This window comes from Tiliqua scincoides, chromosome 2 (genome assembly GCF_035046505.1).
Source record: "Tiliqua scincoides isolate rTilSci1 chromosome 2, rTilSci1.hap2, whole genome shotgun sequence".
Lineage (NCBI taxonomy): Eukaryota > Metazoa > Chordata > Lepidosauria > Squamata > Scincidae > Tiliqua > Tiliqua scincoides.
Window position 1 is genome coordinate 251142113 of NC_089822.1, and position 27486 is coordinate 251169598.

General features: G+C 46.8%; 1 protein-coding gene across 2 annotated transcripts; it reads left to right on the forward strand.

Moving 5' to 3' along the window:
• The first annotated feature begins 49 nt into the window (after nucleotides 1-49).
• Nucleotides 50-27486, forward strand: GNL1 (G protein nucleolar 1 (putative)). Of its 2 annotated transcripts, none has more exons than XM_066614649.1 (12): nucleotides 50-236; nucleotides 15784-15952; nucleotides 18339-18475; nucleotides 19022-19176; nucleotides 19543-19614; nucleotides 20575-20773; nucleotides 21661-21756; nucleotides 22156-22356; nucleotides 23898-24076; nucleotides 26103-26265; nucleotides 26372-26512; nucleotides 27092-27486. In XM_066614649.1, the coding sequence occupies exons 1-12, from the start codon at nucleotides 161-163 to the stop codon at nucleotides 27370-27372; spliced, it is 1869 nt and encodes a 622-aa protein (XP_066470746.1). In that variant the 5' UTR covers nucleotides 50-160; the 3' UTR covers nucleotides 27373-27486. The 2 variants fall into 2 exon arrangements, with proteins under 2 accessions (XP_066470746.1, XP_066470747.1); XM_066614650.1 differs by having other exon boundaries at nucleotides 19025-19176.

The following is a 27486-nucleotide window of genomic DNA, read 5'->3' on the forward strand; positions in this document are numbered from 1 at the left end:
TCACGATCCCGCGTTCTTCAGCCTGAGCGGGCCCCGCCCACTCCCATTGGCTCCCCGCTCCCAGCCGAGGAGTAGCCTTCTTTTGGCTCCTCTCCACTCCGGGGCTGCGAGTCGATGTTGCTGGAGGAGCCGGAGGAGGGGACGGCGGCCGGGATAGGACATGCCTCGCAAGAGGCCGTTCAGCGCTAAGCAGAAGAAGAAGCAGCTGCAAGACAAACGGGAGCGAAAGCGGCAGGGTGAGAGTGAGCGCGGGAAGGGGGCGGGGCCCTGGGGAAGGGGAGGAGGCAAGCCCCTCCCCCGCAGTGAAACATCTGGAAGGATGCAGCCCCCTCCTGAGAACATCTGGGGAGTGGCTGCCCTCCACATCTGGGTTGCAGCTGCCCTTCCCCCTTGGGCGGAGGGGTCCTTATCACTGCAACATCTGGGACCCACAACTGTCTGTGGCAACATCTGGATAAGATGGGCCAAACATCTGGGCTGCAGCTGTCCTCCCCCTTGGGGAGGGACCCTCCTTATCACTAAAACACCTGGGACCCACAACTGGCTGTGATGACAACTAGATGGGGTGGGTCAAAACATCTGGATAGGGTTGGCCACTCCTTGTGTTTGAAAGTTTTGGGGGGGGAGGTGACCTTTACTTTTCCTCCCTTCACCATAATTTGGGGTGTGATCTGGTAGAATTGACTCCTGTTCAGTACATTTGCACAAAAGAAGACCCCTTCCCTGCACCATATAGAAAGCACCTGGGGTGTGTGTCTGTCCCATTAAAACATCTGGAAAGCACCTGGAGTGTGTGTGCATGAGTGAGTGCATGCATGCCCCTAGTACAGTGATTGTCAACCCTTTTCTTCTCACAACTCACTGACAAGGCAGTAAAATTGTTAAGCCACCCCATCAGTTTTTGGACAACTGACAAGGCACACTGCAAGGCACACTGCACTGATAGCAGTGACTCTCATCCCCCAGTGTCCCTACTAACAAATGACCCTCCCACAAACTCGCACGGCACACCAATGTGCCGTGGCACAATGGTTGAACAAGTCTGCCCTAGAATATCTGGAAAGGGTGAGTGGTTCAGTCAGGCCTTTCACATACTGTTCAGAATTTGCTGTTCCGCCGCCCCCCCCAAACATTGGCAAGATTAAGTCTCAATGTTCACTTTCTTTCTTGGCTTCTGAGTGGTGTAGCTAGAGGGGGTGCAAAGCACTAAGTTGTGCAGCCGGCCCCTCCATCTCCCCTTCAGAGCCATTTTGGGTGGTGGGAGCAAAATGGAGGCAACTGCCTGGAATGGCTCCGAAGGAGAAGGGCCACTTGCATAGGGTGTATTCAGGCACCTGCAAAACTTAGTGCTTTGCACCCCCTCTCGCTACACCACTGAAGGTGACCCTGATTTCATAGCATCCACCATGAGAGCTACTTACTTGTGAAAAGTGGCAATGCCCCTTTCCTTGCCCAGCATTTGCATGTAGACACAGAGTGTTCTGGTCCTTCCTGAAAAAGTCTACCCCTCTCTATTTAATGAAATGTTAAAGAGAAACAGTGTCTTCTTTCTCATTAGCTAGTTTAGTTAGAGACCAGTAGCTCCTTGCTCCCTAGTCTCCTTTTTGAAAGCTGTAAAAGTTAATCTGAGCTACTTATACCGGATATTGAGTAATGACTTCTCTTTGCCTTTTTTACTCAGACTTGGAGGACCATACTTTCTTTGCAAAGCATTGGAATGCTTGCTTCTTTGTACTCCCAGCCTCTGCAATGCAGTAGACATTATATCAGCCTCTCTTTTTCTCCCACTTAAATTGCCTAATGGAATCAACTTTCCTTTTCCACTCTTTCTGAAGTGTGTCCTCAGTGACCCATTCAGTGTGTGTGGGGAGCAAGGATCCAAATATTTTTGCTTAGAAAATAGAACAAACTTTCATCGGACAAATAGAACAAACTGTTTTGCTTTTCATACTGAATTTTGCCCCATCTCTAGATATGTACAGCGAGTTCTATTCATGTTTACTCAGAAGTAGGTCCCACTTTATTCAGTGGGACTTGCTTGCAAGTAGTAAATGTGTGTAGGATTGCAGGCTTGTGGAGTGGGAATTTATGTTAGAGAGACCAGGTATAGTGTATCCAGCAGAGAGTGTTAGACTTGGGAGGCTGGGGTTCAGATCCCCACTGAGCCATGAAGCTCAGTGGGTGACCTTGGGCCAATAGCTGTCTGGCAGTCTCACCTCTAAAGTGGTTGTTCTGAGAATAAATTGGAGGGGGCAGAACATGTTCATGGTTGTCAGCCTATTGTGGAGAAAGGGCAGGATAAAACAATCTTAATTGAACCTGCACAGGGAGTAGAAGGATGGTCTGGGTCCAGCAGTTCTGAACAGATGTCAGTTGCACTGAAACCAGTGGGACTTGCTTACAAGTGTCAAGTGGTGAGGATTGCAGTTAAGATGCATAGGTTGCACAGCAAGAATGCACAACTTGCAGCCCAGCAAGCTAAATGCTGCGCACTGTACTGTATTCTGACCTGCAGTGTATTGTAGTCAATACACTACAACCTTTAGTCAATACACTGCAACCAAAAAACAACTTTTTTTTTAATTGCAGGCAGCAAAAACAAAGCCCCTAGTGGTTTATCATCCATGATGGGTGGCTCCACTGAGCTCATGAGTATGCCAGGTTGGCTCTCTAGGATTCTTCAAGCTTTATATGGGAAGAGGTCTTTCCCACTCCCATCTGGAGATGTCAGGGATTGGACCTTGGACATTCTGCACACAAAGCAGTCACTGCACTGTGACCCCTTCTCAGTGGCTTGGTGGGTCTCAACTTGTGCAGACCTATCTATATCCACTCCCACCTGCAAAATCCATTGAACTTTGTGTGTACAAGGTCATCCTTCTGTCTGGATAAGGCCTAGTGGCGGTGATGTCTATAGTCAGAAGTGTGTGTGTGTTGTATTTTAAATTAAGAAGCATGTGTGGCATAAAGGAAAAGATTGCTTTAAAAAAGAAAAGCAATGATAATAATGTTGTGGGTGTTCCGGTATAGCTGCACCTCCACTAAGCCATTCATACTACTATAACACAGTCAGCTTCTGTGCTGTCATATTTAAAAATAGCATGTGTGGTCCAAGCTATTGAACAGTCCTTCTGCTCTCTTAGAAGATTTTGTTGACAGTAGCATCTTTTAGCAGACAGAGCCAAAGAGAGAGGTTATCATGGAACTTCTTGGGTGACTGTGTTAAGTAAGCTTGGAAAATTCAGATGTACTATACTTATTTTAAAACCAAACCTTTGTGGCAGAGAGAGAGAGAGAGATGAGCTGTTAACTGCTACTGTGTCAACTGAACCGGAAACAGGTTGAAAGAAAAGTGCTGAGCTTCAGTGACAGGCGGTAGGATGGAAAAGCTTTGTGAATTGCGTGCTAATGGTACCAAAATGACCCTGCACAAAATGAAATGTGCAGCTGGCTGGGAGCAAAAGTTTTGTATGGCGGGTTTCAGTTAAGAATATACTGGCTAATGGAAAATGCGACAGGGAGGTCTATGCGCAAGTGTGTTGCCATTTTTTAAAATGATCACACAGCATTGATGTTGGCTAAAGGGCTCCAGGAGAGTTCAGCATGCCTTGCTTGGGTTAGTAACACAATGGTAATACCTCAATACAGTTGGTTAGCGATACCCTATCTCCCTTTAGTCATTTTCTCTCTCTCTCTCTCTCTCTCTCTCTCTCTCTCTCTCTCTCTCTGTGTTTCTAGTGCAGTTTACTGTTTAATGTGTTGATGGTTTTTTTTTTTTTGGTTAATTATTGATTTTATTTAGTGTTTAATACATTCTGAGCCACCTTGAGTGGGGATACTAATATTTTAAATAAATTCTCTCCCACTTTTGCAGATGTGTGATTGAGAGACTAGTTGCATACCTAAGGCCACTTAAATCTATGGATGAGGCAGGATTGGAACCTGGGACACCTGGGCTTACAGGTCACTTTCTTAGCTGTTCTAGGACACTAGGCATTTTTGGAAGGATTAAGGAATATTGCAATCATGTGCTCGATTTTAATTACATTTTTATCCTGCCCCTGCTTTAATGTCAACCTACTCTAAGGTACTGCCAGGCATCTGGTGGACTGTGGGCCACAACTGCTAGTCTGCCTGCTGCTTATGTTGTCCTAGAGCAGGGGTTCTCAAACTTCCCTGTGCCCTGACTCACTTTCTCCAGTGCCAGGCCTCAGAAGCCTCCACAGGCCTCTGGAAGCAACTGGAAGTCACATTCACAAACCAGGAAGTAGTGACTTTCTGGCTGCTTCTGGTGCGGTCTCCAGTTGCATCCAGAGGGCTCCAAAATGTCTGCAGATGGAGCCAACTGGACCCAAGAGAGAGTAGGAGTCTCCAACCCAGGACCCACTGGACTTCAGGTCATGATACACCAAGTGGGTCATGACCCATAGTTTGAGAAACCCTGTCCTAGCAGATAAATTGATACAGCCTTTTCAAGAAAGTAGGGAAGCTTCCAGCAATCACGCCTGTTTGGATTTAATGGTGCTCATTGCAACACTAGAGGAATGTGTGCACAGTGAGAGTGCTAGACTAGGCTCTTCTGCAATCCTTTGCCTCGACTCACCCACTCCTGCTGCCACAAGGTTTTCTCTCTTTCGGTCACACCAGAGCTCTGAGACAGCCAGGGCAACCCTGGGTGCAGCTACCATTTAAGGGTGGAAGGGAGTATAGGAGTCCACATGCACACCTTTCATAACACTGCCCATGGGAAAACAGAGCTGCTCTTAGTGCTCCTTCTTATGTCCTTCGTATCTTAAAGAAGCAATAAGTTTGCAATTCTGCATGCTTACATACACAATGGTAAATCTAAACCATGTCTTGTGCAAGCACTGACACCCACCCTTGCTCACAAAGAAAGGGGAGGGGCTTGATTTTCAACAATTCCCACTTCCCCTTCTTTTCAGCCGGCTATCTACCCTAAGATCTGCTTCTGAGGATTGGGGTGGAGACCCTCAGAAACAAGAAGAAACATGGCAAAGGGGCCTGGAGAGGGAACAGGAGTTGATGAAAATCAGGCCCTTCACCCAACCCATGCAAGGTTGGGAAACGGCGCTTGCACAAGAGAGGTCTTGGAGCCAACCCAATGGGAGTATGTCAAATTGAACTCAATCCCTTATTGCACTTAGACGTGCAGAGGTGTGTTCTGTGAGTGTAAGCTGAGAGAACTAGAGCCTCAAGGCACTTCCCTTGGGAACGTTTGTTTGCCAGTGAATTGATTGAAAAAGAGTGTGTGTTTCTATGTGAAGATGTCTTTCAAATCACTCTGCTCAAACCATTCGTAAGTTCATGCACATAAGACAGCCATTTTCAACCACTGCCGTGGCACACTGGTGTGCCGTGAATGGTCTTCAGGTGTGCCGTGGGAATTTGGGGGAGGGTTATTTATTAGTATGGTCATTGGGGGATATGAGCCCCCCAACAGCAGTGTGTGGTGTGCCTTGTTGATTGTCAAAAATCTGATGGTGTGCCTTGATCATTTTAGTGCCTTCCCAGTGTGCCATGAGGTGAAAAAGGATGAAAATCACTGACATAAGAGCTAGTGCCAATGTGCCTGCAGCCAGCTAATCCTTTTAACAAACTGCTGTCTTCAGATACTTTGCTTGCTTGAGCTCTGCTATCTTAGAAGCAGGAACACACACAGAATCACAGAGACTACTTCTGTGACAAAGGAACAAAACAGACCTTGCCTTTTTGCTAAACCTGGAAGTAACCACTACAGTCTTTTGTGCATCTCCAATTCAGATGTTAATTTATACATGGGAAGGTTGGAAATAAGCAGAACATCTCTGAGGTAGTGGTGGTTTGTTCTGTGAGACAGGGACATGTTCTAAAATAACTACCAAATATTTATTATAAATTCACTTGAAGGATAGTTTGAAGTATCCAGAGTTGTTTTCTCCTGTGAGGTTGTATTGGAATCGAGGAAGATCTGGTGAGGAGGTAGAATGTGGTGTCTGCAGTGGCCCCTTTAAGAGTTAAGGCCTGGCCTTTCAGCAAAGGGTGTGCTGCACAGCTGCAGCCACTAGAGGCAATGAGATCCCTAAGGATATAAGGAGCACCTGAGGCAGGAAGTGGGTGTGGGTTGTAGAAGGAGTGCAGGTTGGAGAGGAGACTGACTGGGTTTATTGACTTTGGACTTTGACTTGCATACTCTGACTGATTTGACTGACTTAACTGGAATCTGACCTTGGACTGTGATTCGGCTTATTGACTTTGGCCTGGATACTCTGTCTGACTTTGTGGCTAATGGACCTACTGGACTGTTGACTATACCTGGAAGGGCTGCTGCCTTAGGAACTAGGAGGAGGGGTCCCTGCAATTTAAACAAAAGAAATGTAAGAAGGTGATACGGGAGGCCAAGCGAGACTATGAGGAACGCATGGCCAGCAACATTAAGAGGAATAATAAAAGCTTCTTCAAATATGTTAGAAGCAGGAAACCCGCCAGAGAAGCGGTTGGCCCTCTGGATGGTGAGGGAGGGAAAGGGGAGATAAAAGGAGACTTAGAGATGGCAGAGAAATTAAATGAGTTCTTTGCATCTGTCTGTCTTCACGGCAGAAGACCTTGGGCAGATACCGCTGCCCGAACGGCCCCTCCTAACCGAGGAGTTAAGTCAGATAGAGGTTAAAAGAGAAGACGTTTTAGACCTCATTGATAAATTAAAGATCAATAAGTCACCGGGCCCTGATGGCATCCACCCAAGGATTATTAAGGAATTGAAGAATGAAGTTGCAGATCTCTTGACTAAGGTATGCAACTTGTCCCTCAAAACAGCCACGGTGCCAGAAGATTGGAGGATAGCAAATGTCACGCCTATTTTTAAAAAGGGAAAGAGGGGGGACCCGGGAAACTATAGGCCAGTCAGCCTAACATCCATACCGGGTAAGATGGTGGAATGCCTCATCAAAGATAGGATCTCAAAACACATAGATGAACAGACCTTACTGAGGGAGAGTCAGCATGACTTCTGTAAGGGTAAGCCTTGCCTCACAAACCTTATAGAATTCTTTGAAAAGGTCAACAGGCTTGTGGATGTGGGAGAACCCGTGGACATTATATATCTGGACTTTCAGAAGGCGTTTGACATGGTCCCTCACCAAAGGCTACTGAAAAAACTCCACAGTCAGGGAATTAGAGGACAGGTCCTCTCCTGGATTGAGAACTGGTTGGAGGCCAGGAAGCAGAGAGTGGGTGTCAATGGGCAATTTTGACAATGGAGAGAGGTGAAAAGCGGTGTGCCCCAAGGATCTGTCCTGGGACCGGTGCTTTTCAACCTCTTCATAAATGACCTGGAGACAGGGTTGAGCAGTGAAGTGGCTAGGTTTGCAGACGACACCAGACTTTTCCGAGTGGTGAAGACCAGAAGTGATTGTGAGGAGCTCCAGAAGGATCTCTCCAGACTGGCAGAATGAGCAGCAAAATGGCAGATGCGCTTCAATGTCAGTAAGTGTAAAGTCATGCACATTGGGGCAAAAAATCAAAACTTCACATATAGGCTGATGGGTTCTGAGATGTCTGTGACAGATCAGGAGAGAGATCGTGGGGTGGTGGTGGACAGGTTGAAGAAAGTGTCGACCCAATGTGTGGCAGCAGTAAAGAAGGCCAATTCTATGATTGGGACTGTTAGAAAAAGTATTGAGAACAAAACGGCTAATATTATAATGCCGTTGTACAAATCTATGGTAAGGCCACACCTGGAGTATTGCGTCCAGTTCTGGTCGCCGCATCTCAAAAAAGACATAGTGGAAATGGAAAAGGTGCAAAAGAGATGCCCAGTAATGCCTTAGTAATCATCAACTAAGATGATTACTGGGCTGGGGCACCTTCCTTATGAGGAAAGGCTACGGCGTTTGGGCCTCTTCAGCCTAGAAAAGAGACGCCTGAGGGGGGACATGGTTGAGACATACAAAATTACGCAGGGGATGGACAGAGTGGATAGGGAGATGCTCTTTACACTCTCACATAATACCAGAACCAGGGGACATCCACTAAAATTGAGTGTTGGGCGGGTTAGGACAGACAAAAGGAAATATTTCTTTACTCAGCGTGTAGTCGTTCTGTGGAACTCCTTGCCACAGGATGTGGTGCTGGCGTCTAGCCTAGACGCCTTTAAAAGGGGATTGGACAAGTTTCTGGAGGAAAAATCCATTATGGGGTACAAGCCATGATGTGTATGCGCAACCTCCTGATTTTAGAAATGGGTTAAGTCAGAATGCCAGATGTAGGGGAGGGCACCAGGATGAGGTCTCTTGTTATCTGGTGTGCTCCCTGGGGCATTTGGTGGGCCGCTGTGAGATACAGGAAGCTGGACTAGATGGGCCTATGGCCTGATCCAGTGGGGCTGTTCTTATGTTCTTATGTAAACAGGCAAGCCACCCTGGTGGTGGAGTCTAGCAGTACCGCCGTAGAGAGCTGGGGCCATTGTTGGGGAATGAAAGGGGAGCTAATTAGCTTAGAGTGGGCATAAGTTCTCTAAGTGAGGCTTGGATTGGGAATCAGGTAGAACGGAGGTTAGTTGGAAACATAGTGGTCTCTGCAAGTGTCTGCAGATGGTCTCTTGCCCAGTGGATGCAACACGACTGCCGTATAGACGTCACTAGAAACAACCTTGAGAAAAGGGAGGTTGGGGTGCATCTTGTGCAGCGTGGCTTGAACATGAGTCACCCCAATGTGCACCAAACTTCCTTTAGAATTGCCTGTCTCTTTCTCTATAGCCCTGCTGCTGGGCCTTTCACAGGAACCTGGCACACAAGTGTAGCAGGTGACTTTCTTGGCTTGGAGATAAATGGCGGGAAGTGCTTCAGCCGCTCAAGTTTTTATTTGTCGGGCTGCTGTGAAAAGTGCGGCAGCATCAGTGACTGCTCCCCCCCCCCCCCCGGCCAAGTGGCAACCCTGCTTGTTTTGTCATTGCCATCTTTTGGTAGGAATGTTTGTCCATTCCAACTTGTTGGTCCTCCAGCTGGTTTCTCAATTGCTGGGGAAAACATGAGTGAGGCTCTGTGTCTGTTGCCCTCCAGAGAGAAAAGCCTCTTGGGAAGGGTGATTGTAAGTGGACAAATAGCTAGAAGGGAAAGGAATAAGCAGCCCTCCATACCACTCCTTTGCTCAAACTGGCAGCCTCCTTGGTTGCTTACAAAACCATCAGAAGAACGGTTATGTGTCTCATAACGTCCCAGTTTGGTCCACAGCTGCTCCTGAGTGTGTGAGCAGCATGTGAGGCAGGGGGTATGTCAGAGTCCAACTCTTACGTACCTCAGGCAAACAGAACTGAGATTATGTGCCTAAAAGAAGACTTGTACAAAACCTTGGTTGCAATGCGCCTGGCAGGGGAGTTGAAGAGCTCTGTGCCTTTATCTTGAATAGGTGATGAAACCGCGTACTAAGGGAAAGGCTCTGCCAAGCTTTCTGTTGTAGTTCATACTGGCAAGGAGGAGGCTAAAGAGTGCTTTGCCTGGATTTATACCAGAGTGAAGTCTCTTGCGTTATTCCTGACCCTCCACACATGCAGTGAATGGATGATGGGAGTATGAGGGCATGCTAGCTAGCAAGCCCCCTGCCCCACCGAGCACCCAATGCATTCACCACTTCTGCATCTTAGGTCTTGACTTTGCATCTGTCGCTGATGCTTTTGTGACTTTTTGTTCTGTTCCCCCAATTTGTTTGCTGTTTGATTGGTGCATTGTTTTTATATAGTTGTGTTATGTAAGCCCCCTTGGGGAAACATGGGGCAGAAATCTGTTCATTTGGAATGCATGAGTGTGGCTAGCTGGTGTATCAGTGTGGAGAGGAGCAGCCAGCCAGCATGCTGTCATTGGCTCTGCCCTGCACATGTTCAGCTGAAAAGGGTTCGAATCAGTGGGCCAAGCCAACATTGCGGGCCTTTTCCTTTTCAGCTGCTGTTTGAAAGAACTAGTTGCCAACCATGGAAATTTCTGTATTTACTGATGGCACAGAGGCTCTGGGTGGTGACTGTAAAACATGAACAGTTGCAAGCAAATTCTGAAGTATAGGAGCATATAAGAATGAAGCGTTTAGGAAAGAGTGATTGAGGGACAGATTTTTTAAAAAAGTGACTCCAGCAGAGACATGACTCTGTTGGACGTCACAAAAGTGACTCCAACAGGCACTTTGGCAGGAACTGGTTGTCTGAACAGCACGCAATCCATTCTTCTTGTTGGGGGCATGTCTGTTTATAGCCGGTAATGGTGTTCCCTGTAAGTTACGCAGCTGCGCAGTCCCCAGCCAAGCTCCATGCAGCATCAAACCTGACAATTCTGAAGTTCAGCAAAAATGCATGACATCATCATTGAGTGCATGCAGATGACATCACGACTGTGTCACGATGCCATGCAGCTGAAGAAGGGGTCAACGCACTGGCATGGACCCCTTAGAGGGAATAAGAGGCCAGTTGGGGGCTCAGGGGGGCTCTGCTACAGAGCACAATATAATGATGAGCAGACATGGCTTCTCTCTTCTCCCATCATGCACATGCAGTTAAGCCAAACTGTGTGTTTCTTTCTAAATGTGTTTTGGTGGTGGTGGTGGTACTGTCACCTGTGAACTAGGAATCCAATCACCTGCTTAAGCCATTGCTGCCCAAAGCATAAATGCAGCAGGGACCAAATGTGTATGCCTGTGAGCCTGCAAAAATCGGTTAAAGCCCTCAAAAATTGGCCCATTTCCCACCCACCTTCCACCACAGCCATCTGGACAGACAGATGTGGGCTGGTAGCAGGTGATAACAAGAATAGCAGCTCCATCTTTGAGAGACTTATCTGCTCCCTCTGTTCACCCTCCTCCTTGCCCTTCCTTGCCTCAAAGGCCCTCAAAAGAACTTTTGCAGTTCTTTGCTACAAAGGTCCTTGATGCACCTCCTGCCAAGGTCAAACCGCTGAGCCATTGCAGAATCTGCAAAAGACAGTCTGAAGCCCTTGCAGTCGTCCTTGCCTTCCCTTAGGCACTCTTTAACCCTCCCTTTTGGAACCGGATTCCTCTCTCTGGTATGCCCCACTCCCTGCACAAATATGAAGCCTGGAATTGTTTTTGTTCTGTCTCCTCCTTTCCTCCCCCCAACACCCATAGATCCTGCTTTTTACAACCCTCCGGCTTTAAGCCATTCATGCTGCACACCCCAATCAGAAATGTGGGTAGAATCACATTTCTCCTTCCCAGCCTCTACTTTTAAAGCACAAGGCCCACTGCCTTTGCTCAGTCCAGGTTGCCAGTACTCTACTCTTTCTGTAATACAACAGGACCCCCAGTTCATAATTTGAGTTAAGAGTCTTGAATCTTTAATGCCTCACTCCTATTCCTGGAGTAATAATGATAATTAGCATTTACATAACTATTATCCTAAGTTTTCAAAGTATTGCATATCACGCACATGATCTCTGTAATCCTGCAAGGTAGACCAGTACTATTTATTTTAAAAAAATTACTCTTCCCCACCCCCTCCACTTATATGCTACTTTTTGACCCTTGAAGTTGGTAATAATCATTAAAACAATAACATTTCAGTATCATTAAAAACAGTGTGGGGTAGTGGTTAGAATGTTAGGCTAGGGACATAGAGAGGTCCATGTTCAAATCTCCATTCAGCCATGAAGCTCACTGAGTGATCTTAGGCTGTCAGGCTGGCCTGCTTCACAGGGTTGTTGTGAGGCTAATGGGGAGGAGAAAGGACTTTGTACCTCACCTTGAATTTCTTGTAGGAAGGATACAAATTTAGTTACTTACACCCCACTTTATCTCCCAAGTGGACATTCAATATAATAATTTCAATAGCAACATCATCAGCAGTTGATATACGCAGCAGGAGACAAGATAAATGGCAACAGCTTCTGATACAAAAGATTAGATGAAATAAAAAGGTTTTAACAGCACTTCTGGAATGGCTAATGGCTCAGATTTTTCAGATTTCTATGAATTGGGGACTTCCACTGTTAAAGCACTATTGTTGGATGATGGGCTTGTCTCCAGCAGTGGTGGAACCTTAAACTGATCTCTGAACTTGATCAAAATTCTGGAGGAGGTCATGTAGCAGGCGGTATTCCTTCAAATAACCCAAAAGTATATCCTGTTGTTTTTCCAAGGAACATATGTGATTATTATACTTTATCTTTTCAACAATGCTGTGAGGAAGGTTAAACGGAGGTGTCACTTGGCTTATGAGTTCCTTGGCCCAATTCACTTTGAACCACCTTGCTCCAGGTTCAGACGGTACTGCATTGACTCTCATTTATACATGCTTCATGGCTTATGGACATCCAAGTTACAGCTGGCTGTATTGGCTGTTTTGTGTAGACTCAGTAGGTCCTTTGCTGCTGTTTTTGCGCAATGAGGATCACTCGGTACCGGCAAGAACCGGCTGTTCTGATCTATGTCAGTTACAAACTATGAACAGACCTCCAGAGCTGAAACTCTCTGTAAGTAAGCAACTTATAGCACAATCTTTGCTTGTCTATAATATGTGCTGAACTTGGGCTCAGTTGACTGCTGTAAATTGGGCTGAGGGGATCATAGCCTGTGCCTTTCATGAGCCAATAGACAGTCAGTCTGAGTTTGTCTGAGCCAATCATTATAAAGTTTTGTTTGAGCCAATGGGCTCACTTTTGAGGAAAGTGAACTGAGTACCTTGTAACAAGCCCTTCAGAGTTGGAGGACCAAATGGAAAACTGCTGCAGGAGAGAAGGCTGCAGTACCAATGGAGGAAAGGTAGAGGCTGCTGTGTGCAGAGCCACTGAGGCTATAAAAGGGGCTGCACCAGCACAGAGAGCTCCGAGACCACCAGGGAACAGCTGCAGAGAGGAGCTTTGAGCTGCAGAATGAGAGACCACCAGGGAAGAGCTGCAGAGGGAATCTGAACCATGAGCTCTGCAGGAGAGCTGAGCGGGCTGCTGGAAGGAGCCCTGGGAGAGAGAGCCTCTTGCTGGAGCTGAGAACCAGAGGGGAACTTCTATCAAGCCTCCAGCCCTGGCCTGCCTCAAGTCCTGCTGCCTCCTGCCTGCCTCAGGTCTTCTCTCAATTGGGGGAATTTGAAATAAGGTCTTTCCATTTGTTTGGTTCAGGTTCAATTCCTCCTAATAAAAAGCCTTAAACTCAGCTTGGTGTCAGTGGTCTCTTTCAATCTTGCATAACATCTATCAGAAGTTAAGCTCTTTTGAGTTCATATAAGAATATACAGGATTGCAGCCTTAGAGTATTACCACTGAGGCTAAACATGTAAGAACAGCCCCACTGGATCAGGCCATAGGCCCATCTAGTCCAGCTTCCTGTATCTCACAGCGGCCCACCAAATGCCCCAGGGAGCACACCAGATAACAGGATACCTGCATCCTGGTGCCCTCCCTTGCCTCTGACATAGTCCATTTCTAAAATCAGGAGGTTGCACATACACATCATGGCTTGTAACCCATAATGGATTTTTCCTCCAGAAACTTGTCCAGTTCCCTTTTAAAGGCATCTAGGCCAGATGCCGTCACCACATCCTGTGACAAGGAGTTCCACAGACCAACCACACGCTGAGTAAAGAAATATTTTCTTTTGTCTGTCCTAACTCTCCCAACATTCAATTTTAGTGGATGTCCCTTGGTTCTGGTGTTATGTGAGAGTGAAAAGAGCATCTCCCTATCCACTCTGTCCATCCCTTGCATAATTTTGCATGTCTCAATCATGTCCCCCCTCAGGCGTCTCTTTTCTAGGCTGAAGAGGCCCAAACGCCATAGCCTTTCCTCATAAGGAAGGTGCCCCAGCCCAGTAATCATCTTAGGGCGCAATCCTAACCCCTTATGGTGGTGCTTTCCAGCACTGACATGAGGGCAATGAAGCTCCAAGGTAAGGGAACGAAAATTCTTTTACTTTGAGGAGGCCTCCGTGAGTGACACCCAACTGCAGGATGCAGCACATGTCCAATTGGTACTACTATGCCAGTGCTGGAAAGCACTGACATAAGGGGTAGGATTGTGCCCTTAGTCGCTCTCTTTTGCACCTTTTCCATTTCCACTATGTCCTTTTTGAGATGTGGAGACCAGAACTGGACGTAATACTCCAGGTGTGGCCTTACCATAGAGTTGTACAATGGCATTATAATATTAGCCGTTTTGTTCTCAATACTTTTTCTAACGATCCCAATCATAGAATTGGCCTTCTTTACTGCTGCCACACATTGGGTCGACACTTTCTTCAACCTGTCCACCACCACCCCACAATCTCTCTCCTTATCTGTCACAGACATCTCAGAACCCATCAGCCTATATGTGAAGTTTTGATTTTTTGCCCCAATGTGCATGACTTTACACTTACTGACATTGAAGTGCATCTGCCATTTTGCTGCCCATTCTGCCAGTTTGGAGAGATCCTTCTGGAGCTCCTCACAATCACTTCTGGTCTTTACCACTCGGAAAAGTTTGATGTTATCTGCAAACTTAGCCACCTTGCTGCCCAACCCTGTCTCCAGGTCATTTATGAAGAGGTTGAAGAGCACCGGTCCCAGGATGGATCCTTGCGGCACACCGCTTTTCACTTCTCTCCATTGTGAAAATTGCCCATTGACACCCACTCTCTGTTTCCTGGTCTTCAACCAGGTCTCAATTCAGGAGAAGACCTGCCCTCTAATTCCCCAACTGTGGAGTTTAAACCAGTGGTTCCCAACCATTTGGAGCCTACAGACCACTGAGGCAAACAATGGAATTGTCGTGGACCACATGCAACCCCTCCATCCCCACCACACAAAAAAATACAATTCAATTGGGTAGCCCATGGGGGAATGCTCGGCAAGACACTGGAAATGGCAGCAGTGGGGGTCCATTCTCCACCCTTTCCAGTGGTCCATGGAGAAGCATCTTGCAGAGTGAGCGCTCCTCCACAGACTACCAGAAGGGTGAAGAAGAAGTGCCACAGCTGGCACTTCAGCAAGTGCTGGACAACCAGAGAAGGTGGAGAACAGACTACCTACAGACATAGCCAACACTTCAGTGGTCTGTGGGGGAGCACTCACTTGGAGAGACACTGGAGATTATCAGAGGTGATCATTTTTTTCTTGAGTCCTCATGGACCACTTCTCAGGATCTTACAGATCACCTGTGGTTTGTGGACCACAGGTTGGGAACCGTTGGTTTAACCATTACTACATTGCACCATCTCCGCCCCTCTTTTCTGGATGGGTGGATGCTGTTTGATGGCCTTGGGAAAAATTGGAAGGGAGCAGTGGAATAGAATGTTGGGTTTAGGCCTTGCAAACTTGGATTCAAACCCTACTTATTTTAAGTGATGGCTAGAGAAGGAAGGAGGAGTTGAACTGGGGGAGGAGAATAGAGACTAGTGAGAACAGAGCTTGGAAGTGTTGCTGTACCGAGAATACCTAGATTGTGCCCTTGTTTTTGAGAGGAAATTGGGGTCCTGTCAGGGTTAATGTGTTGGAGGCAAGATGGAATTAGCAGAACTGGGCCCTGAACTAGGAATGGTCCTAATAAATTAGAGTGAAGATGAAGCAGTGCTAACAAAAATTAAAAGTGTATAATTTCTAGAAGCCATATCTTGCCCAGAGTAGAATGAATAATTCATATTGTACCAGCATCACATTTCCCAGGTGCCCCATGGTCTGGGAATTTTCCACAACAGTGTCAGGACTCCTGGGCTTTAGGACTGTGGAGGTTGGGAAGAGAAAGAGTTTGGTGTCACTCCATGCATCCTGAAGCCGGATTGGAAGCAATCCTTCTGCTTGTTTGTCCCTCACTGTGCCTCCAGGTTTCCCAGATGGCGTGAGGTCGAGCTCAAATAGCCGGAGCGGCAGCCATGACAGGCATGAGGACCACACGGACACGTCAGACAGCGAGTCGTTTTCCCTACAAGTCCGCAAGCTCAACCAGCAGCCTCAGATCCGCAAGCCGGGAGAGCGTGGCTATGACCCCAACAGGTAATGCAGGAATTTCACTGCAGTGGCTGAAAAATGGCTTAGGTGCTCAGAGAGGAGCAGGATCTGTTCAACTCTAAGGTCACAGCCATCGGATTTGTATCATAGGTTGATAAATTTGGCGTTCACTGACATCTGGATCTAAATGCATTTTCCTCACTTCTTGTCTCATCCCACCAATTTTTCTAGTCTTGATTTGACCAAAAGGATCTTAATTTTTTGTTTGTCTTTATTGCCCATATCCAGCCAATTACCTTCCAAGGTGACTCAGAATTCATTCAGATGAACAATATAATTAGGGATATGCTGGTTTGTCGGAGGTAATGGCAGTTCCTTTAAGTCCCTAGCAAGTCTCTATCAAGAGAGGTGCCTGACTGGTCTTGGAAGGAGCTCAGGTTCAGCCAATGAAAAAATAAATAAATAAAAGACACTTTATTGATTCATAGTAAAGGGACAAGCCATCCTGCTAAGATTTTATTAAGCAAGCTAGGCTCACTCACTCTCTCATAGTTGCCAAGGCCATCCAGTTGTGTGCAGGGTAGGAGTGAGCCAGCTGTTTTGGGATCTCTCCCAAGCTCATAAGAACGTAAGAAGAGCCCCGCTGGATCAGGCCAAAGGCCCATCTAGTCCAGCTTCCTGCATCTCACAGTGGCCCACCAAATGCCCCAGGGAGCACCCAAGACAACAGACACAACCTGCGTCCTGGTGCCCTCCCCTGCATCTGGCAATCAGAGGCAACCTGTCTCTAAAACCAAGAGCTTGCACATTCCTGCTATGACTTGTAACCCGTAATGAACTTTTCCTCCAGAAATTTGTCCAGTCCCCTCTTAAAGGCATCCAGGCAAGATGTTCCTCCTGTACCTTGCCTTTTGAACATTTGGGGAGGTGCACTTGACTGTAAAAAGTCTCTGATTGGCTCCTCTAGCCTTGTCTCATGGGTGTTGCTGGTAAAGGGGTCCTGTGGACTAGACTGGAATTTTCTTAAGGGAAGTTGCAAGTTACGGTTTCTCAACCATGACTCACCGTCTCTTATCTCCTGACCTTGTGTAAGGTACGCAAGCTGCTGGGCTTACGAGGAGCTTGGCAACGTGTGCGGAGCTGTTTAGCTTCTTTCCGTGGGTCTCCCTGCTTCTGGCCTAGCCTCACATCCTGCAGCTGCTACAATGTGTGAAAGTTGACTTCTTGTAAAAGACCAGCTAACAGAGAAATTTGAAAACACTTGTCATTTCTCATGAACCCTGAGTTCATAGTTCAACCAGATGGCAGCACTTCGGTGATGGCAGGCTGATGGTAAAGGTGCCAGCTTATAGAAGCAGCCCCTTTCATTGAGCTGCAGAGTCTTTTGGTCCAGAAAGTTATAGTGATGGTTAAAAGCATTTACTGAGATAAAAATAGAAGGAAACGATTCAGAAGTTTTTAAAAGACATAGAGATTTCAGTGATACATTGAGTTGATCTGGCAAGAAAGTAATTCAGCTTAGGAAGCTTGAATTAAAAGTTTGAACTTTTGCTGGCAGGTGAAACCTTCCCATGCAATGGTGTCCCCTCTTATCCATGGCAGATAGTTCCTGCTGCTACCGTAGATACCCAAAACCATGGATAGTAGTACTCAGATCCCTCCCCCGCTGCGCTCCCGACTGGCCTCTCTTCATTTGCAAACACTGTGAAAGGCAACTTTTTCTCCCTTTCCCTTTGGAACGCTTTGGAAAAGGAAGCAGACAGCGAGAACCTAGACTTGCAGCTGCTAGAGCTGGGGTGGGCAAACTTTCAACTTTAGGGATCCTGTACCTTTAACAATTGTGTAGGAGAAAGAATTTCAGAAGAATTTCAATTTGCTGAAATTCCCGCTTCTATACAATTGTTAACGGTCCAGGATCCCTAAAGTTGAAAGTTTGCCTACCCCTGTGCTAGAGGAATGCTACAGGAGGGGACAGTGAGAACTCGGGAAGCAGACAGCAGAGGGATCCAGCTTGAAAGGATGTAGATTCAGGGGAAATTCTTCAGGGGCTGAGAAAGCCATCTGATAATTCAGATTTTTATTTAAAATTCTCCAAAACCCAGAGTCCAAATTACAGTGTGTGCATGTTTAATTATCCTCATGAGATTGAACTAAACAAGGTGTGAGCAGTTCTGAACAGATGAGATTGCATTTTAGTGGACAGTTAGACGGCCCACCTTGTTCAGTTTTGTCTTCAATAACTGGATGTGGCTCTCCAGGTTTTTAGACAGAGGTCTTTACCTGGATTGAAGTTCCAAGGATTGAAGTTCCAAGGATTGAAGTTCCCAAAGTTCTGGATCTGTGATGGCTGACTTGGCGTTTCAGGCAGGGATGGTACGTCCTTCATGGCCCCTGACGGATCTCCCTCATTGCCGTGTTCCCTTCCTGACAGGTACAGGCTACACTTTGAGCGGGAGAGTCGAGAGGAGGTGGAGCGGAGGAAGAAGATTGCCCGGGAGAAGATCTTGGAGCCACTAGCAGAAGCGGAGACAGAGGTGGACATAGAAGATGTTTACAAGACGGGTTCAGGTGAGCAAAAGGGGTCTAGGGAAGTTGTTCCTGGGCAGGCTCCATCAACAGGTACTGCTGAACAGCTGTTTCTTCTGCCTCCAGCTCCTCCCATCCCTGGGCCTTAATCTGCTGCTTCTCTTGACCCAGGAAGCAGATTTTTTGTCCCATTGAAAAGCATCCTTTGTGTTGAGTTGCTTTGTGTAGTCTGAAAATGTTGTTTTCGATGCAAGACTAAAACTCTCCTTGGTGCTCCTGTCTCACTTGCTATAGCATTCTCCTCTTGCCACGTTGCCCAAGTCCAGATGACTTGGAAGGCCTTTGCTAAATACTATTTTCCCTCCCATTCCTACAATCACATCACCCTGCTCTTTTAAGCCTCTGCACTGGCCTGCTGAGCTCTGCTAAGCTTTGTGTTGCTCTGATGGTTAAACGGTACTCAGAAGAGGGGAATGAGTGGGAGTTAGGACAATCAGCGGAACTCTTTAATGCAGGATATTATCATTCTTTCCTACTTCCTCTATGATGTTGGTTTTATTTTCCAACTGATCCTCATTCTTTTGCTAGCAGTACTGGATTTTCCCAAACGCCCACCCTGGAATTACCAGATGACCAAGGACCAGCTGTTTGCCCGAGAGGAGAAGTGTTTCCGGGAGTATCTAGAGAACATCTATAGTGCATTCCAGCCAAGCCAGCTAAGTTACTTTGAGCACAACCTGGAGGTGAGCCCTTAAAAGCCTTAGGGGAGAACTTGGGCCTTATGCACTAAAACACAATTGTGTGCAGTTATTGTGCGTGATGATCTCCTTGTGAGTTTTATTCCATTTCCTTAAACTGTATAATTTTAGTTTGGTGTTTTCAGTGCGTGGCTTTGCTTTCAGGTGGTTCTCTGAAGAAATGCCAATTAAATCAGCCTTTGGAATGAGATTAAGGGGATATGAGGTCTAACACTAATTTGATCTCATGCGTTTCAAACTGTGTGGCTGACAAAATGGGGAAAGAATGCAGCCCTAAAGAGACACTAATACTTGTTTGGATTAGAAATCTCTTACGCAAGTCCTTTTCTAATTTTCTGGTATCTCTTGCAGACATGGAGGCAGCTGTGGCGGGTCCTGGAGATGTCAGACATCGTGTTACTGATTACAGACATCCGACATCCAGTAAGGACACTGCTGTGTTGCTGATGACCAGGTGTTGGTTCTTTCTGGGCCACACTCACACAAACAATTGGCTGAGCTGCAATCCTTTTCACACTTTTCTAGGAGTAAGCCCTATTGAACACAATGGGACTTACTTGTGAGTAGAAATGCATAGGGTTGCGCTGTGAGTTTCACAGATGTGAAACTCATGATTCACATTTTAGTTAAATATTCTCACTAAGCAAGGAAGGAATGAGCCTGTGTGCTCCCTTCAAGAATTCATGTCCATCATCCTGAGCAGAAAAGAATTCCTGGGCAGCCTGTTTATTTCATTGAATATGGTCTGCTTTAGAAGAACCCCTGAATGCACTGTGTTCCTCAGAAATCCCAGCAGCCAAGGAAGCCTTAAAAGCCCATGAAAAGCATTAAGAAGTGTGCTAGAGAACCAGAGGTATCAGAGAGCAAGGGATAAGACTTGGGAGTCGTAGGCTGGAAGAGACTGGGGTAGCGTCTCTTAGGACATTGTGGAATGTTCTTATTTCTGTGAAGATGCTGTCATGTGGTTGCCCTATGGCTACTAGCAGGGGTCTGTTACTTTGGCCTGGCCTTCGTTGCCAAGTGAAAATGGTGGCCACCATCTAACAAAGGACCTCCCCAGCATTATCAGTTTGTTCTAGAGCAGGAGCGAGGTGTGCAGAGTGGGATGGGGGGATTGCTTGGATATGGTGCTCTGGAGCACTATGGCCAGGCAGCAACCAGATCCATCCCTGCACACCTCTAGTTCCTAAGCAGATAAGGCATTTATCTACCATTGTGTAAACCACTTCTTACTTGCCATCCTATTCCATTTGCATCCTCGCATCTGTGTCAGAGAGAATATTAAAGCAGAAAGCCCTTACAAGCTCTAATGAGCTAGTTAAATCGCTAGGAGCCACTCATAACTTGGTGGTCCTTTCTTTCCTGACTTCTCCTGCTGCCCAGGTGATCAACTTTTCCCCAGCCCTCTATGACTTTGTGACCAAGCAGATGAAGAAAAACCTCATCCTTGTACTGAACAAGATTGACCTGGCACCGCCTGCTTTGGTGGTGGCCTGGAAGCACTACTTCAAGAGCCGGTTCCCAGAGGTCCACGTGATCTGCTTCACCTCCTACCCACAAAAAGACCAGGATCCCAGTGCAGGTGTTCACTTGTTTTATTTTTTTAAATCTCATAATCCACTATGTTCCAGTATAAGCAGGGGAAGAACATGTCTTTATTTCAGTTTTGTGTATGTAGGTTTAGTTACAGTAGGATATGGAGACTCCAATGTTGTGCCAAAGCCTTCATGGGAAAGGTAGGTTTGGAAGAAGGATTTGAAGAAGGCATCATGTTGATGTTCTGCAGAGGCAGTTGTGGTCATCCCTGTGATGGAAGCTAAAGATGTTTTTATGTTTTGTTTTGTCCTCTTTTCCTAACTCATGTGATCTAACCACCCATAGGAACAGTTGCTCTGATTCACACCCCAATTTCTCCTGCTCTGTCTAAACCAGGGGTGTCCAAACTTTTTGGCAGCAAAGCCACATCATCTCTCTGACACTGTGTCAGGGACCAGGAAAAAAAAGAATTTGCATTTCAAATTTGAATAAATTTACATAAATGTGTATATTAGAGATGGAACTTATATGAATGAATGAAGGTCTTGCAATAGCTCAGGGCCTATAAAAGGCCTTGTACAAAGCAAGGCCAACTTTTCCTTTGCTGCTGCATCACAGATGTGAAACAGCAAGCAGTGGAGGGAGCCCTCGTCCCACTGCTCACGCGAGAGGTCGAACAATTGGCCGTCATGCTGAGAGCAGTTGTGTCAGGCCAGCACGAGCTCCAGCAAGTCTTCAGAGGGCCAGAGGCTCATTGGAGACTGGGGGCTCCCTGAGGGCCAGATTGGGAGGCCTTGCGGGCCGCAAGTGGCCCCAGGGCCGGAGTTTGGGCGCCCCTGGGCGCCCATTAGGAACCCACACTCCTATATCTGGTGTTAGAACCCATAAGTCATGGCTGACAGGTCTGATCTTCTCCGTGTTCTCTCCTCCCAGTGTTTAAGAAACGCCGGAAGCGCCGGAAGGGATGGAGCACAGCCATGGGGCCCGACCAATTGCTGAGTGCCTGTGAAAGCATCACTGCTGGAAAAGGTGAGGCTGCTTGTACCACTCAGCACGGGACAGTCCATTTCGTTGCTGTGTTGGAATATGTTCAAAATCTTTGAGATCTAAGCTGTGTTTGCAGAGCGTTTGAGTAGGGTTAAACTGTTTCTCGAGTGGAACACTTTTCCTCTTTTTCAAGAGTTTAAGGCTGCCTCAAAGCCAGATGAATGGGAAATGGGGGTGAAAACTCAGGAATGAGGGAGAGGCAGTCTGTCTATGCTCAGAAGTAAGCTCCAGCTACTTTGCATATTCAGAGTAAAATAGTCCCAGCTACAGTTAACTCAGAAGTAAGTTCCACTTATTTGAGTGAGACACCATCCCAAGTGAGCATGCCTGAGTTTGCAACCTTAGATTCTGAAAATGGTAGGTTTTTTGCTGTCACTGCAGTGGACCTGAGCAGCTGGAAGGAGAAAATAGAGCGGGACGCAGCCAGTGCACGCCTGCCTCTTGAGGACTCTGAGGAGGACTCGGAGGAAGATGATGAGGGGGCAGCAGTCCTTGTAGAACACCAAACAGATGTGGCTATGGAAATTGAGGGCCCCTCCCAGGAACTCTACAAGGATGGAATCCTTACGGTAGGCTGTGTAGGTGAGTTTGCACAAAGAACCCGGACTACAGATGGTATTACAATATTGTAATACAAGAAGTAATTGTAATACAAGAAGAAAGTATTATTCAGTGACTGCCAGGTCATCCTCAAAGGATATACACTTGAACACAGCCAAACTTCCAGATCTTTCTCAGAGTACAATGGCAGCGATAACAGACTGAGCAACCATGAAATATAATGTAATGCCATCTGCTGGTTAGAGGTACAACATGCTGTAATGATGGGGGATCTCTCTTTGTCCTTCACTACTTTTGGGAATAACTGGTTTTTAAGAGTGAACTTGCCGCACAATCCTGTGTTTATTTAAGCGTAAGTCTCACTGAGTTCAGTGGAGCTTGTTTTGGGTAAGCATGAAGAGGAACGAAGCCTTTGTCATTCTTGATTGGCCTGGGTTGGAGTTCCCAAGTTGGTCCTGGACAACTGAAATACAAAAGGATATCTTGGACGGTGGTGAAAGTGGAAAAACATTCTTTTGTGGTTTCTCTTGATCTCGATCTCAATCCTTTTCCTTTGCCTTGCTCAATTTACTGTTCCTTGTTTTTCATTCTATCCCTGCCTTGATTTCCATTCCTCCAGTTCTCCCACCTTCAACTAACTGAAGATCTTTTGCTCCCTTAAGGGCGCAATCCTAAACAACTTTCCAGCATTGAGGTAGGGGTAGAACAAACATTCCCTTCCCTTGAACATAAGAACAGTCCCACTGGAACGGGCCATAGGCCCATCTAGTCCAGCTTCCTGTATCTCACAGCGGCCCACCAAATGCCCCAGGGAGCACACCAGATAACAAGAGACCTGCATCCTGGTGCCCTCCCTTGCATTGGCATTCTGACATAGCCCATTTCTAAAATCAGGAGGTGGCACATATACATCATGGCTTGTAACCCATAATGGATTTTTCCTCCAGAAACTTGTCCAATCCCCTTTTAAAGGCATCCAGGCCAGATGCCATCACCACATCCTATGGCAAGGAGTTCCACAGACCGACCACACGCTGAGTAAAGAAATATTTTCTTTTGTCTGTCCTAACCCTCTGAACACTCAATTTTAGTGGATGTCCCCTGGTTCTGGTGTTATGTGAGAGTGTAAAGAGCATCTCTCTCTCCACTTTATCTTTCCCATGCATAATTTTGTAAGTCTCAATCATGTCCCCCCTCAGGGGTCTCTTTTCTAGGCTACCCAAATGCCGTAGCCTTTCCTCATAAGGAAGGACAGGCCTTGAGGAGACCTCCGTGACTGCCACCCAACTGCAGGATGCAACACACACCCCACTGGCACAGCTTTATCAGTGCTGGAAAGTTGGTTAGGATTTGGGCCTAAATGACTCTACCCATTACCCTTTGCAGCCTCTTCTCCCTAAGTGTAGAACAGCCCCTTTTTGAACATGTACTTGCAAGTCTTTCAAACACCACCTTTCCCATTTGGTTTGGAGGCAGAGAACAACAAAGAGTGACTCTGATTGGCAGAACCTTGAACTTCCATCTTAATTCTGACTCCACCCCATCTCTCTGCTTCTCCACAGGCTTCCCCAATGTGGGCAAGTCTTCACTCATCAATGGGTTAGTGGGCCGCAAGGTGGTGAGCGTCTCCCGCACTCCAGGTCATACAAAGTACTTCCAGACTTACTTCCTGACACCCACAGTCAAACTGTGTGACTGCCCTGGCCTCATCTTTCCCTCCCTCGTTCACAGGCAGCAGCAGGTAAAAGATGGTGAAAGATGGTGGCGTGGGGAAGTGGTGAAAGCAGCAGTGGTGAAAGATGGAGGTGTGGGGAAGGTGGGAACTGTGTGAGGAATGGCATTCCAGGAGCTGGAAGCCAGGTGTCCTGGGGGGAGGGGGGAAAGGATGATATGGGAAACCAGGTTCCTGGTTGCTTTTCAATGGTGGGGATAGAAATTGGGACAAACGTAATTAATGTCCAGTTGTTGTACAGTTGACATTCAGTGACTTTTTCAGACTATTTCAGTCACAATAAGAATTTTTGTCCCATAAAAGTACCCGAGTACCATCACACCTAGGATGACACAGCTTCTTTTAATGCCTATTTGCTACAGTGCCCTGTGTCCCACTGTGGTTGATAGCCATTCCAACCAATGGGAGCAGTGTATTTTGGGCCATTCACTGCCCACTTCCTTCCTGTTAATCAATTATGACTCCAGTAGTGCTGCTTCATGCAACACTCGACTTGCAGGAAGTGTATCACCTGCGCTGTCCAAGGCATTGCTATAATCTCCCTGCGGTGTTTTGTGCATGTTTTCAGACATCATCTTGATGACTCATCATTGGATGTGTGGCTGCTGAATGTGCAAACTGATTCCACTGAAAAGTATTGCCTCTTATGGTGATGTGGATTTGAAAGTTTGGTCCATGGTGCTAGATCAAAACCCCATTCACACATGCAAATAAGTGGTTCAGGGGATCAAATAATGAACTTGTGTTTATGAGCCAACTGGAGAGCGGTGATAACTCTTGTCTAGATAAAGCAGAGGGTAGGCAACCTTCAGCCTTGTGAGATCTCCTTTTTTTTTTTTTTTTTGCAGTAAAATGCTATAGTTCACCAGCTAGTGCCAGGGGCAAAATAGCAGTGGGGTGGCATATGCTTAGAACAGGGGTGTCCAAACTTTTTGGCAGGAGGGCCACATAACCTCTCTGACACTGTGCTGGGGGCCTTGAAAAAAAGAATTCATTTACATTTCAATTTTGAATAGATTTACATAAATTAATATATTAGAGATAGAACTTATATGAATGATTGAAGGTCGTGTAATAGCTTAAGGCCTATAAAAGACCTTGCCTAAAGCAAGGGCAGCCTTTCCTTCACTGCCACTGCTATATCACAGATGTGAAACAGCAAGCAGTGGAGGAAGTCCTTGTCCCACAGCTCATGCAAGAGGTTGAACAGTCACCCTCACGCTAAGAGAAGTTGTATTGGGCCAGCATGGGCTCCAGCAAGTTACTAGAGGGCCAGAGGTTCATTGGAAATGGGGGGCTCCCTGCGGGCCGGATTGGGAGTCCCTGAGGGCCGCAAGTGGCCCCCAGGCTGGGGTTTGGGCACCCCTGGCTTAGAACAAAGGAAAAGTGTGATGCGAAGCTCATTCTCCACTTTCTCATTCTACTCTCCAGAACCAGAGTAGTACTCAGTCCTTTCACACAATATCCATTCCTGGTTCTCCCCCACCCCCTTCCTAAGTTTTTTGTTTGTTTGTTTCAGCAGCCTGATTTAACAAGTGGCAGAAGCCTCTTTAACAGCTGCAGCAGTTGGGAGAAGGAAACCCTTGCCAATCTAATGCAGATTGCCCAGAGACCTACCAGTAGATCCAGTTCTGCCCTCTGCCCGCCATGGGCATAAATTCGCAAGTTCAGTCCCTGACAGTTAAAATCCCAAATAGCCAGACCTTTTGGCAGAGCTACGTATCAGTATATGAACAAAATACTGGGTCCTTGGTCTGTTGGTTGACTGTATAAGGCAACTCTGTAGGTGCTTTATAGTGACATAACCAGAAGACTTCATGTCAGGGAAGGAATTTCACCTGGTCTATCTTATTGAAATCCAGTGCTCTGTCCACACTGCAAAGCACTATGGACATCAGATAGCAAGCTGAGAGATGTGAGGGGGATGCAAGCTTGAGCACTGGCTTATAATTTATTCAATTCCTAAGTCTGCCTCCACTAGTGATGAATGGAATTAGCGGCACCTGCAGTGAAAATGTCTTCTGTTTCATTTTAGATCTTGGCTGGTATCTACCCTATTTCCCAGATCCAGGAGCCCTATACTTCTGTGGGGCACATGGCTGTGCGAATTCCAATCCAGGCCTTGCTGAAGCTGCGGCATCCAGATGCGGAACACGGCAAACCTGAACCCCCTTGGTGTGCCTGGGATATTTGTGAAGGTAAAAGAGCTGTGAGGATACTGCAACAGCAACAATAGGGATACTCAACCCAGGATGGAGTTGTCACTCTCAATCTGATTCTGACATCGTTTTTATCCTCCTTTAGCCTGGGCTGAGAAACGAGGTTACAAGACAGCCAAGGGAGCCCGCAATGATGTCTACCGAGCAGCCAACAGCCTCCTGCGCCTGGCAGTGGATGGGCGCCTCTGTGTCTGCATGCGTTGTCCAGGTTACACTGCACAGAAAGGTATTTGAGAGAGTATTGTGGGAGCTTAGTCAGTGGTCGCTCAAGTGAGCTTTCTATTAGAGAGTGGGCACTCTAGAGTGTAACAATTTGCAGAAAGTGTCGTGTCCACTTCAATAAGGTTTGAGTTGTGTAAACACTGGGTTCTGGGAAGTTTGGAGAGAACCAGGAAGTGAAAGAAGACATCGCAGCTGGCTTTGTGCAGTTGTCTGTTTTGTCATGTAAGCATGGAAGAGAGGCTTAAAAGGAAGTCCAAGGTATTGTGGATTCCATGATGGCACCACAAAAGCTGGGAATATAGGCCTGGATCCAGAATTTACCACCCTGAGAATATCTGTCTTTTAAAAAAAAAAATGTATCGCTTAAAAATATGCTTAAAGTCTATGAATGATGCCTGCTGAAATCTGAGAAGCCGTAAACAGGACTGTGTATGTGGGGGGAGCAGGCTTTTGAGTGTTCAGAAAGTGGGGTTGTGGTGCCTTGCATCATGCTGTGTTTGGGCAGAAAAATGGACTAGAATAGTTTGCCCTGACCCTGCCACTGCTCTACGACAGCCATGTCTCCTGGTCTTGTCCTCTGCAGCTACCTGGGAGCATCACCCTGAGACGGCGGAGATCGCTGCTTTGCAAGAGGCTCACCGCCACGACGGCAAGCGCAGCTCCGGTGAGGAGGAAGAGGAAGATGAAATCTCCAGCTCAGGAGAGGAAGAAGATGACGAGAAAGACCGGGATGCTGATGAAGAAGGCGAGGAGGAGGAGCCCCTCTCGGCACCCAAGAGTGGGCCCAGCCAGCCTGTCCCTTCCAGGAAGGGAAAGTTCACTGGCCAGAACTTGTTTGCTTTGCTTGGGGAGGATGAATGTTAGCAGCTCTCCCTAATGGACAGACTGAGGAGGGAGGCCCTGCTCCTCCCATTTCCCCATGTGCATTCCCAAACTCCAGGGCCACTGTATATCAATAAAGGTGATGTTTATTTCCTG